The 14,148-nt window shown below is 36.8% G+C and overlaps 1 protein-coding gene across 1 annotated transcript; it reads right to left on the minus strand.

Annotated features, from left to right (window-relative positions):
* Window positions 1–11,936: 11,936 nt before the first annotated feature.
* Window positions 11,937–12,854, minus strand: LOC118576628 (vomeronasal type-1 receptor 2-like). Its single transcript, XM_036176824.1, has one exon. The coding sequence runs from the start codon at window positions 12,852–12,854 to the stop codon at window positions 11,937–11,939; it is 918 nt and encodes a 305-aa protein (XP_036032717.1).
* Between the last annotated feature and the right edge of the window lie 1,294 nt (window positions 12,855–14,148).

Here is a 14,148-nt window from a genome sequence, read left to right on the forward strand (position 1 = left end):
CCTCCTCCTTCTCGACAGTTGGACACCTGGAGCTCCACCTGGGGCCTGGCCGAGGATCTCTGCATCCACTTCCGTCAGTTATTGGATGAGAGTTCCAAGACGACTGCTAGGGTGTTTATTCATCTGATCACTAGACTAGGTCAGATCAGGCCCTCCCTCGACCATAGGCAGCAGTCTACAAAGGATATATCATTGTGGATTTCTGGGGACCTCTCCAGCACTCTGCCTATTCCTGTTCTCATATGGTCTTCATTTATCATGGTCTGTTATTCCTCATCTCCCTTTCTGTTCTTGATCTAGATGGGATCTCCTGCTCCCCTAAGCTTTCTTTCCCTCAAATCTTGCCCTTCATTACTCCCACTGTTGTCTAGGTTGTTCATGTAGATCTCATCCACTTCTCTGTCATTGAGTGATCCCTGGGTCTTTCCCAGGGTTCTGTTTTCTAGGCAGCCTCCCTGGAGTTGTGTAGCAGTCTAGTCATCTTTGTTTTACATCTAGTATCCTACAATGAGTGAGTAAATTCCATGTTTGTCCTTCTGAGTCTGGGTTACCTCACTGAGGATGATTTTTTTTTTTCTAGATCCATCCATTTGCCTGCAAACCTCATGATGTCATTGTTTTTCTCTGCTCAATAGTACTCCATTGTGTATATGTACCATATTTTCTTTATCCATTCTTCAGTTGAAGGGCATCTTGTTGGTTCCCAAGTTCTGGCTATTACAAACAATGCTGATATGAACATAGCTGAGCAAATGACTTGTGGTATGATTGAGCAATCCTTGGGTATATGCCCAAGAGTACTACAGCTGGGTCTCAGAGGAGATGGATTCCCAATTTTCTAAGGAAGTGGCATATTGATTTCCAAAGTGGCTGTACAATATTGCATTCCCACGAGTAGTGGAGGAGAGTTCCCCTTGCTCCACATCCTCTCCAGCATAAGCTGTCTTCTGTGTTTTTGATCTTAGCCACTCTGACAGGTGTAAGGTGGTATCTCAGAGTCATTTTGATTTGCATTTCCCAGATAATTAGGGATGGTTTGCAATTCCTTAAGAATAATACTCAACTTCTTATGGAAAAACAAAAAAAAAACAGTATAGCCAAAAGAATCCTGTACAATAAAATAACCTCTGGAGGCTCACTGTTTTGCCATGCCCTGTAGCATCACACAGAATAGATCCTGAGATTTCTTCCAAAGGAAAAGGAGAGGAGTTAAACCCATAAGCACTGTCACCAAGAGCTAAAAGAGAGGTTTCTTATAGACTTGAGCCATGCCTGCTTGACTTTCTAAAACTCCCCTTTTTAACTCTGGCTTCCAGAAGAAGTTGATGGTTTTCTTTTTCCTAGTGCACACTTGGAATTAAGGGCTATGTCCCTTTATATAGGAAGGTACTAGTAATAAGGTTCTAATGTCATATGTATGTGTATAAAATGTAGAAAAGGCAAACATCTGTTGATACCAATTGCAAGTAATTCTAAAGGGGTTTCCTTCTCTTTATCAACTTTACATTTTCATAGTTGCAGATGACTGCTCACACCACTGCTGTTTGAGTTTCTATTAGAGATATATGAATTTCTTATCTGGATACATCCTTGGACATACATACAGACAGAGAACACATTTTTGTCCTGTCTAATATGAAATAATATATGTTGTATATATGTAGGTATATATAATATAATTTGCAATATTTTTAGGCAACCACAGGATATTAATGAATATTTTCAATGTGTGAATAATGATAACTTAGCTAGAAAATTTCACCAATATTTAGGCTATTTTTAACTTTATTGAATTCAATATTATGTAAAATTTATCTTTACATGACTACATTGCTGTATTTGGGTAATTGTATTATATAATTACATAATATAGACCTACAAAATATGTTAGGACTCAGGAGGATAATTTGCCATCACAGGATGGAACTTAGCAAAGAACAGCCAGATGAACAAAATCATTTATATTAAGAAAGATTATTTTAAAGGTAATGAATGGTGCTGTAACATATATCCTATGATTATAATCTTATTCAATGCAGATGTTCTCAGTCCTGCTAAGTCTGTCTTTTACCACTGGTTGAATCTGTTGAATCAGGGATTTAGAGTGATGGTTCAGTGGGTACAGGTGCATGCCTCCAAGCCTGAGAACTCCAGAGATTGAAGGGGAGACATAATTCCTGTGAGCTCCTCTCTCTCTCTCTCTCTCTCTCTCTCTCTCTCTCTCTCTCTCTCTCTCATTTGTCTCTCTGTCTTCCCCTCTTTCTAAAGTACAATTTTAGCATTCTCACCACTGGAACCTGAGGTACATGGCTGCAACAAATTTGAATTGAATAATGATTATGAGGCACAGTGCAACATGCCAACCTATAGTGAAGGATACTGAAAGATTGACTGTTCACCACAGCCAGGACACTTCCAAACCCATTAAAATTCTTGTGAAAATGACATGCTTTCTTATTCCTCAAGAGTGGAATGTACTGTTTGCTGGGGATCACAGTATTTAGCATGGCCTAAAGACAGTAGTTCTGCATGTCTATCAAGAATTCTCTGCCTTGGAGGAGGTGAGAAAGGGGGGTGGATTGGAGGGAGGCTAGAGGGGGGGAGGAGGGAGGAAGGGGGAATCTGTGGCTGATATGTTAAATTAAATTAATTATAAAATTAAAAAAATAGTTCTTTGGATATCACATTAAGTGATAGTCACAGAGGCATAACAGAATCTCATACACAGATCTGACCATGGGGATCTTTCTGTCCCAGACTGCACTGAGAATGCAGGGTATCTCAGCCTTGCTTTGCTGTTTTATCATTGATGTATTCTCTGGGATTAGAGCCAGGCTGACAGACTTAAAAGTCAAAAACCTGACCGAGGCTAACATAATGGTTCTTCTCTGTAAAGGAATCCCTCAGACAATGGCTGCTTTTGATCAGACATATTTTCTAGATAACATTGCATGTAAACTTGTGTTTTTTTTTTTTTTATTTTCATAGAGTTACCAGAGGATTATCTCATGCATCTGCATAGCTCTTAACTTTATTCCAGGCTATCTTGATGATCTCAAGGTATGTCAAGTATGTACAGTTCAATGCCAAAGCCCCCAATATCATTGGATCTTCTGTTAGCCTATGCTGAGACCAGCAACTAATGGTAAATTGATTCACTCCTGTGCTTGTGACAGACACGTGGGTTGGAAGAAACTGCACTGGTTTTAGAGATTTTCTATATTGTGCTGTGTCTAAACCTCAGAATTGAATCTACACATTTAATGTGATCTTATTGAGATCCTCTATTATCATGGGTTTTGGAATCATGTGTTTGGGAATCATGTGTTTGGGCCAGTGGTTTAATGGACCTTTTCCTGCTTTAGCAACAGCAGAGGATTCAAAATATTCATAGAGTTCTGTTTTCTAAGTCATCTCTTGAGACCAGAGCCACCCAAACCATCCTTGTCCTGGTGAGTAGTTTTGTGTTCTTTTATATAACTCCTGGTATCTGAACCATGTGTTTAAGCTTTGTAAATGGAACCATCAGGTAGATGGTCAATGCTTGTGTAGCAACAGCTGCATGCTTCCCAGCATTTTGTCCCTTTCTTAGCATCACATGCTGTATTTCAATTTCTAGGTTCTGATGGAATTAGCAATACTGAAAAACAAATGTCAGAATTCAGAGTTCTAACATTTATACTGCATATCCTCTTTCTCTTCTTTTTGTTCTTAATATATTGTGCCTGTAAGGTAAGACTTAGCTATAAGCTCATACTTTGAAAATTCAAGTTTAAACAGGACAATATTTAAGGATGGATGAAAATATGAAATTTTAGCAATTCTTTTCAACAAGATCATTACCAATAGAAAAATGTCAACACAGGGACTACATGTATCACAGCAATTAAGAATTCTATCAGAGACCATCTTAATCAATGATACATCATATATGAGAGATGAATTTGTATTCAATAACAAATAAATAATTAAAGAAATGCCATAAAAAAGAAAAGAAGCAAAAGAAAAAGAGAAAATTGACAGGCAATTAATGAGTGCAGAAAGAAGAATTATTCTTCTCTAGGGATGAATCAATTAATTGTTAGTTCAATACCAGTGCAACATGCTAAATATATATACATAAGATCAATATTAAATGGATGTAGCAGATTATATATATATATATATATATATATATATATATATATATATATATATATGTGTGTGTGTGTGTGTATACACACACACACACACACACACACACATATAAGTAAAAAAGTAAAAGAGTATGGATTTGGGAGGCAGCATGGGAGACTAAGAAAGCTGGAGTAGGAAAGTGGATGAAATGAGGTAAATACAGTCTGCATATTCTCAATTTTCTATAAAATGGGGTGCCTCAGTGACTATAATAAAAGGTGGGAAGTTAGAAAATTTAACATAACAAAATGGAAATGAAAATTCAGTATAATAGACCATAGCAGAGAGGTGGAAACAAGGAGACAGAGTAGGGAAAGCATCAATCAAAATGAAATGTGCACAATGATCTTATATGAAAAAGATCATTGTGTTAACTAATTAAAATAAGATACATATTCTAAAAATAAACCTTGTGCAGACAAAAGCAAGCCACCGTAGCTCTGTCAAGAAGAACACACATCATAAAGACAGAACATAGTGTCAAGGCCATTAATAAAAAAGAGCAAAAGTAGAGGATGCCCAAGATTATGTCAGAGAGGCTTAAAGTCCTTATATTTTTGCAAATTAGGATATTCTTGGGGGATTTATGATCAGATTTGAGGTCGTGCTTCCCTTGTCCTAGTGATAACAGATATCTTTGGAAGGATGCTATGTGGTTTATAGTAAAATTAATCTGCTATAATTAGATTAAATATTTAGATAAAAAGGTTAGAAGTGAAAGGGAAAATTATAACTGATAATTAATAGATAATATGTACATATTGATTTTTTTCTTGTATTGTTTTTTTTGTTTTTAGAGACAGGGTTTCCCTGTGTAGCTTTGCACATTTTCCTGGAGCTCACTGGGTAGCCCAGGCTAGCCTTGAACTCACAGAGATCCATCTGGCTCTGCCTCCCAAGTTTTGGGTTTAAAGGTATGAGCCACCACTGCCCAGCAATATGTACATATTGAATCAAGTGACTAGAGATAAACACACAAGGAAGAGAGAGAAACAGACTTGTATGTTCACCAGAAGTTGGACCTGTGTCAGGTCTCATGGATTTAGAAAACCCAGGAGAAAGAGGAAACTGAAGTTGTGTATATATTCTTCTGTGCAGGGAATCTGTTATATCAGAAACTAGGTTTTCCTGGCATTTGTATCCCAATACATTGATCAATTTGACAGGAAAAATAACTAGTTTGCTTAATTTTCCTTAAGATTCTAATTAAAACATCCTCCTTTCCCATTTTGTACTCCAAATCCTCCCATACACCACTTCTTCCTTTATTTCAAATTCACGGCCTACTTTTGTCATTCATTGCTGTGGATATCACTCTGTGTAAATAAAATGCTGATTGGCAAGTAGCCAGGCCAGAAGTATAGGCAGGACAAGCAGAGAAGAGAATTCTGGGAACAGGAAGTCTGAGGCAGAGAGAGCTGCCAGCTGCTGCCATGACAATTTGTATGTAAGGTACTGGTAATCCAGGTGCCATGTGGCAAAGTATAGATTAATAGAAATGGGCTGAATATAAGAGTAAAAGCTAGACAATGATAGGCCTGAGCTAATGGCCAAGCAGTTTAAATAATATAAGCATCTGTGTGTTCATTTTATAAGTGGGTTACCAGACTTCTGGGGCTTAGTGGGACCTGGAGAATAGTTCTTCAGGTTCAATTCATTAATGATACATAAATATGCATGAGTTCTTATGCTACTTATAATGGTAAAACTCATCACACTTGAAAGAGGAAATCATCCACTGCAATTTTATGACATGTTATAAGGGGAACTGTTGATACACTCATAGATATAATGATTAAAAAAATGACTGCAAAGAAAAGTAACTAATATAAATTTAATATACTATCATTATTTCGATGTGCAATGCAGGAAAGTTAAATAATTTCAGATATACTCAAGAAAATATTGTGTTTTGCTGTACACTGAGTCTACATCAATAAATTTTAACTGATCAGTGAATAGAGGAACAATGAACTAAGATAAATAACTGTATAGGGGATGGAGAGATGGAGCTTTGGTTAAGAGCACTTGTTCTTCCTTAGCACCCACGTTTCATTCACAGCTTCCACATAATGTCTCATAACCACCAGTGACTCGAGTTAAAGAGAATCAAAAGCTATCTTCTAGCTTCCATGAAAATTGGAGGGCAAATGGTACAGGTATATAATGCAAACACTTGCATGTACACATAAAATAAAAACAGGTATTTTTAAAAGAATTCTTTGTGTAGATGAGGAAGATGCTCTCCAGATCTTCACTAATGAGCTATTGGTAGTTGATAGCTGCTGTGGGAGAGGAAATCATTTCTGTGGTGTTGTAGTCACTGGCAGGTTTCCCTAATTCAGTAGACAATTCTACATATAATTATATATAATATATATAGTGTGTGGTGTGTGTCTATATGACTATTTATGTATGTGCTATGTATACAAACAAAATTATACAGGAATGTTTTGATTAACAGAAAGTATAATATTGTGTACCTTCAAAGAAAAAATTTTAAAAACTGGGTGGTGGTGGCACACGCCTTTAATCCCAGCACTCGGGAGGCAGAGGCTGGCAGATCTTTGTGAGTTCGAGGCCAGCCTGGTCTACCAAGTGAGATCCAGGAAAAATGCAAAGCTGCACAGAGAAACCCTGTCTCAAAAAAAACAGTATATATATATATATTGTGTACCTTAATTCTTGAGCAAGTAGAATCCTATTTAAAAAATTCTTTCCTACTTCTATATCATGTATATTCCTGCCTATGTTTTCTTCTACAAATTTTAGTGTTTCCAGTTTCAGGTTTAGGTCTTTGATCCATTTGGAATTAGATGTTTTATAAAATGGTAGATACAGCTCTTATTACATACTTTTGCATGTAGAAATTCAGTTTTCTCTGCATTATGTATTGAAAGTGTTTTCTTTTCCAGTGAATGTTTTGGGCATATCATTTTATTTTAAATGGCTGACGTTACATATTCTCTTGTTTAGATCATCAATTTTGTTCCATTTGTCTACATGTGTGTAATAAACCATATTATTATAGTCTCTGTAGTATTCCTTAATATCTGGAGTGGTAATCCCTGTAGTACCTTTTGCTCAGGATTGTTTTTGCTACCTAGGTCTGTCATGGTTCCACATGAATTTTAGTTGTTGTATTTTTATAATTCTTTGATGAATAAGATGATAATTTTTTGGATTATATTCAATGTATAAATAGCTTTTGGTAAAATGGACAGATCATAGTGAAGGGTATATAGCTTCTGTTCATCTGGACAGTCAGTCACACTTTCCCAGTTGGGGAGAGTTCAGCATAGCATAGCACTCCTCTGATGCTAGATATTTTTTATTATAGCATATTAATTCCATAAAATATCGAGTCTCATCATGTTCAGCCCATTCCAAGTAAAGGCTCAAACAATATAACCAAAAGTTCAAAATTAAATATCTCAAAGCCTTCAAGACCCCTAGGTATTTTGACAGCAATTACTGAGTGTAAAATTGGGCATGTATATTCCCTGGAAACAGAGAAAACGATGTTTGTTGAATATCCGCTGTGGGTTATGGTTAGTGATTTGTACTATAGGGCAATATCTAGGTTCAGAAAAGAGTCCAGAGGCTCCACAGAATCATTGTAAAAGCACTGTCTGCTTCCACCATCTTTCTACCACTAGAACTTTCAGAAATCCACTACATATCATGTACTTCACTGGTCCCTATTACATCTTTTTCTGTTCTGCAAACTCTGAGTGACTATTTTTACTAGTTGAAGCTCCTTAATATTGGCCTTCCTAGCCTTCAGTCCATTGTCAATTATCTGTGTCTTCCACCCTCCTCTTCTCTGTATCCTCCAAATCCAAATATCTTAGACAATGCCCTGTGTCTTCTGTACTCCACTCCAAAACCTTTGCTGCTCAAGTCACAGGCATTATTAAATTCTCTTAGACACTTATACTTATTCTTGCACCTAAATGTGAGGGTTTGCACTGCTGTGTAAGGGAGTGAGTGCAAAGGTGTTTTGTGAAATTTCTTGGGAAACAGACACCAGAGGCCAGCATTAGGGTTCAAATCAAGTTTAAAGTGGCTGTTTACTGGCATATACACATATATTATCAAATCAGCTAAGGGCATATTGCACTGTGATCCAATGAGTTCAAAGATCCTGGAAACCACTTCATTTTAGGTTGTAAATTGGGTCCATATGTCCAGGCAGAGTGTCTGTAAACAAATGGCAGGAAGCAGGCCACACCCTAAAATTTTGGTGACATTCTGAGGGTCCCCTGTTAGCCAAGACTCCAATATTTGTCATCGAGTGTGCTAGACACATAGGTTTTCTCAAAGAGCAACAGGAGTCTTTGCATTTCTCTTGTCCCATGTCCTTTAGATACACCATGTGGACAGATAATGTTTCCTCATCATGAGTCTTTGTAATATTCTTTGTGGCAGTTTTTTTTAAACTCACCATTTTCTTTATATTTTTTTAAGCAAAATCTCAATCCAAGTTAGAAAACCCAAACTTTTCCATTTAAACAGTACCATTTGTAGCACAAAAAACAGTTTCATAAGTAATTCCATTTTTACATAAACTGTCCACAAAACAATTGCATTTTTAACACAGAACAATTCATGAATCACCAGCATATATGCATACAGAAAACTACATCTAGACTCTAGGTAGAAACAATAAAAATCTTCATTAAAACAGTTCCATTTTTAACCCAATTCCAGGAAACAGTTCCTAGGTCATTACTATAAGTAAACTCAAAATTGTCCCATTGCAATGAAATCACTATTGTTCATTTCATTAAGTCCCAAAATTCAAATGATAAATTCTGGTACGAGCCTTCCAAATATGAAGGAATCCATAATAAAAGTCTTTTTTTGTCCTTTTATCTCAATTTTTTAAGTTCAAAAAGTTAAAAAAAATAAATAAATTCTGGTATCAGGCTTTCAATTCCAAATACGAAGAGATGTCTTACAACCAAAACTTTTTGCAGTTAGCAATTTCAGTTAAAGCAAGCATCTCTGCAACTTTCCTCCTCAAGTCAGAGAACTTTTTATTTACAGTAATATTCTAAACTGTACTGTTTTTTATGTTAGCTCAGGTTTTTTCTATGTTGCATTGATTTTCCATGGATCTTAGCTGTGGATGCCTTGTTGTGCTGGTTCTGGCATCTGCTGTTCTTAGCTTCTTAGTGGCTTCTGGAGCTTTTGAAAACTACTCAGACTTCCTGCTTTTCACACTATCTTCTGTGTCACAGATTCTTTCACCATATATATATTAATCATAGATTCACACTCAATATTTATACTTTTTACAAACTAACATATAACATATTAACATTTACTTATTTATACTTAAGAAAACTATAGAACTACTTTAGCAAATATATTTCTTATTTACTTCTTATTTTCATCTTTTACAACTAGAATCTTTACTTATTTACTTCTTATATTTTTATTTAAACTTACATTTACAAATTCTTATATTACTACATTTCTTAAGACTACCTTAGACACTTCTTACATGCTTATATTCTTTTTTTTTCAGTGACAAGATTTGGCTTCTTTTTGGCAGTTTTCATCAACACACATTCATAATTGTCCTGCTCTCCCAAGTTCTCTTTGTTATATTGTGCTCATTTTTCTTCCATCATCTTGCCTATATCCTTCCCCCAAGGGAAGGGATGTTCCTTTTATTGATATGGTTCAAATTTAAAATGTCTTCCAAAGACTTGTGCTTTCCTCATCATTCCCAATTTGGGTACTATTTAGAAAACCATGGACATGTTTGAAGGTTAAACATAACAGGAGGTGTCAGTAAGTGTATGACTCTTACATATAAGATTCTTTGGTCCTGGCAAATGGGCTGTCTCCATCTCCTCCTTTTGTTAAGTTTGGGGGTGGGAATTCTGATGAATTGGAGGTGGAGAGGATAAAGAGCTGGAGAGAATGAATGACACAGGAGAATGTGGTCCTCTAATTCAACTGAGAAAACTCTAATGAGATATCTGAGACTGAAAGAAAATGCCCAGGTCTGCACCAGGTCACATGCACGTGTGTGTGTGTGTGTGTGTGTGTGTGTGTGTGTGTGTGTGTGTGTGTGTATCTTTCAGTTTAATGTTTTTGTAGGATTCCTGATATGTGAATGAGTGGATCTCCGATTTTGTGCCTTCTCTTGGGCTATTTATTATTGTGTGTTTGTCTTGCCTATCTTTCATATGATGGTTTTGTTTTATCTTTTTTTTCTTTTTGATGTTATTTTTTAGAAACCTCTTACTTGCAATAACAGAAAGGGAATGGATGTGCATGTGATGGAAGAAGTGGAGAATTTCAAGGTGTCAAGGGAGGTGGAAACGCTATCAGGATGTATTCTATGATAATAGAAGCTGTCAGGAGGTGGTGGAGTACAACTTTAATCCCAGCACTTGGGAGGAAGAGCCAGGTGGATCTCTGTGAGTTCCAGGCCAGCCTGGTCTACAGAGTGAGATCTAGGAAAGGCACCAAAACTACACAGAGAAACCTTGTCTCAGAAAAACCAAAATGAAAACAAAAACAAAGAGAAGCTCTTTTCTATTTTTTTTTCAACTTAATTTTTATGGATTCTTTGTGTATTTCACATCATGTATCTTGTTCCCACTCAACTCCCAACCCCTTTCAATCCAACATCTACTCTTGAAACTCCCATCAGGATAAAGCAAAATAAAATTCATTATAAAAGATAATAAAAGAGAAAGAAAGGAAAAAAATCTAATCATGGTAGCTGTAGTATGACACAGTGAGTCAAAAAATAAACCCTTTTCAACATATATAATTATTTGCAAGTGTTCATTGCAAAGCATCATTGGTCTGGATCAAGGCCTCTGGGTTTTGCTACATCATGAATAATGGGCCCTCACTGGGGCTCATTTTGGCTATCCTGTTGTTGTCCTGTGCCAAGGAGATCTTGCAACATTGTGTGTGCAGTACTAGCCCCTTTGCATGCTCTAGCAGATCATAGATGGGATGGATGGGAGGCGATGATCCAACCCACAGCCCTGGGTTATTGCTGAGTTGGTTATCCCACTAGTTCTCTCTCATCCTCAAATCTAGGATTAGCTCTCCAGGACCAACCTGCCTAGATCACCAATTCTATGTATTTAGTTAGCATCCAGGAGTAAGTCTGCTCTCATGGCCAGAATAATAACAGACAAAATTAATAGGTCACTGTCACTGATGATATAAAATTTCACAATAATAAAATAGTAGCTAACAAAATTCAAGACCTTGTCAAAACCATCATTCAATTTGAATTGAAATCTATAGAAGGTGAAATATATTAACATGATTTTTTGGTACAGGTGAAGACTGGAACAGTTGTGATGGGACCAGGGACCTTGAAAAACAAAATTCATTTCCAGCTATGGATTCAGTTTTCCTTGCTGTAGAATGTGGTACACAGTGATGTCTGTACTTCATCAAGCAGTGATGATGCCCTGACAGGAGGAAAGCAACATGAAGGGCAGATTTATTTACATCATGTTTTATGGGCTCCTTCAAACATCAGATAGGTACTGGATAGACTCTCCTAGATACAAGTTCAAGAATGTAATGGACCTCAGCTCATCTAGTCTGCTGATTCAAGCAGATGACAAAACTTCCATATTCATTTTGGTTAATGTTAGAAAGACTAGAAGTTACCTTCTTAACATTCTGAATTGAATTTTTGAATGTGATGGGGGAGTAAGCAACCAGATATGGAGCAAAACACAGCATGTAAATACTTAAAAATAAGATTAAGAGGTTTTATTCCTCATCCACACCAAACTGAATCTGGACAGAATGGAATAATATTTCATAAGAACAAAGGGTCCAAAAGATGGAAAACATAAAGAAGTGAAGCGAGTGATGTTCACAAGCCACCAATTTTGATTATACAAAAAAGCAATGCAGGCTCGTAAGATGGAGGAGAGGGTATAAAAAAACAGAAAGGTAGCTACCAATGCCAGGATGTTCTGAGTAGCTCTGGATTCAGGAGAGGTTCTGCTAGAACCACTATTGCTGCGGATGTGTTGGACACTTTGCTTGTGTCTATACAGAATGACAATCATAGAGCTGCTGGACCAGATGATCATCATAGAAAAGAGGATTTCAGGACACACAAGCAATGCTACATAGAGTGAGCCACTGACTTCATCACTCCCTACAATTGAGCAGTATCCAAAATCGCGTTTTCTTGTCACATTTTTGCTGTTCATTTCAATGAAAGGATACACAATGAAAATGAAATTTATCAACATGTAAAAGACCCAGAGAAGGTCAATAGAGCAGCCAATGTACTTTGCAGCTTTGAATTTATGATCTTTGCAACAGAATCCCCGTGGATTGATGGTAATGGCTTGGAAGACACTAAGGAGGCAAGTGGTGCCAATGGACACACTTCGCCCAAATCTTTGAATGTACAATAGGAGCTGGCATCCGAAGTTATTCACAAATTGCTTCATTCCCCAAACTGCCATTGTGTGGGGCACTCCTGCAGAGAGAATGACCAAGGCATTGGATGCCATTAGGTGCATGAGTATCAAATCTGAAGGCTTTAGTTTGCATTCTCTGTAGTAAAGGACTAGATAGAACATAAGAGAGAGATTTCCCACAATTCCAGTGGTAGTTTGTAATAAGAAAATAATTCTAATTGGCAGATTCCATAAATCCATTTCATGAGTTCAGCAAAATTTCCTTTAGAATATGGCCATACTATTTCTCAGTCTAATTAATTATGACAATTATATGCAGCCTATGTTGGAAGAAGTCTTTAATTCATGCACCAACTCAGAGACTGAAGCAAAGAGTCCTTTAATCTCAGGAAATAAATATCAGCCCTGACCACTTAAAGAGAACTCATCCCAAAATTTTGACAGGAGTAGTTACTTCCCATGTATGTTACTGTGAGACTGCCTGTTACCTCAGAGTGTAAAACTGATGGAATGAGATCCATCAATTTTCAGAGAAAATGGTCATGCAGGACAATACGGTTTTGGCCTGTGAGAAACAATAAAAAGTGACAGCCCATACAAACAAACATGATGTAAACCTACCAGAATATATTGATTTGTTAGTCATGGTATAAAAGAAATCAACTTTAATAATGACCACAAATGTTAAATATTTAAATTCTAAATGTATGTCTCATATAGAATCATTAGAAATATAATGAGAACTTTATAATACCACCAAGAATAGACACAGTGTCTTGGAAGCAGCTAAAGTTTCCACCATCTTATCATGGGTGGAGCCATCTGAAACTAACAACCCTTTTCTACTCTCCACATAAAATATCCAAACCTGTTCTTGAAATGGTGGGCACAAAATGTGCAAATTATTCCCTACTTCTAGCTTCTGTTAATCTTTCTTGCATTACTTTAGCCTTCCGACTTTCAAACAAGGTACATTTTTTGGCAGTTTTCCCCATACCAGCTACTTGTAAAGTGCATTTGAAGATGCTCTGTGGGAACTGTTTCTTTACAGGTAGTAACCAAACCCTCTTAATACAGACTCTCAATTTGGAATGTGATCATGCTGAGTGGTGTTTAGGTGTTTAGCAATAATATCTAAAAAATTAGTAAAACTTACATTGCATAAAAACTAGCTTTATGAAAATCATACCACATAAACACACACACACACACACACACACACACACACACACACACACACACAAACACACACTCACTCACATGTCAGGACACCATATTTTATTCCTGCAGGTGTATGCATGTGAAATCCTCTTTGGTAGGGTGAGATCCCCCTGAAGAAGTAGGCAGAAGCAGCTATGAATCAGTACCAGGCTGAACCAAGCAGCCCTAGGGAGCACACTGTTACTCCACATACTCATGAGCCATGTGAGGACAGTCAGCTGGACAATCAAGAACTGGGGCAAAATTTTGACAGTGAATCTTGGAAACTGAAGAAGTTAAAGCAAAGTGAGTAGATGAGCTGAGAACAGTGGAA

The sequence above is a fragment of the Onychomys torridus genome, chromosome 1 (assembly GCF_903995425.1).
Source record: "Onychomys torridus chromosome 1, mOncTor1.1, whole genome shotgun sequence".
Taxonomy (NCBI): domain Eukaryota; kingdom Metazoa; phylum Chordata; class Mammalia; order Rodentia; family Cricetidae; genus Onychomys; species Onychomys torridus.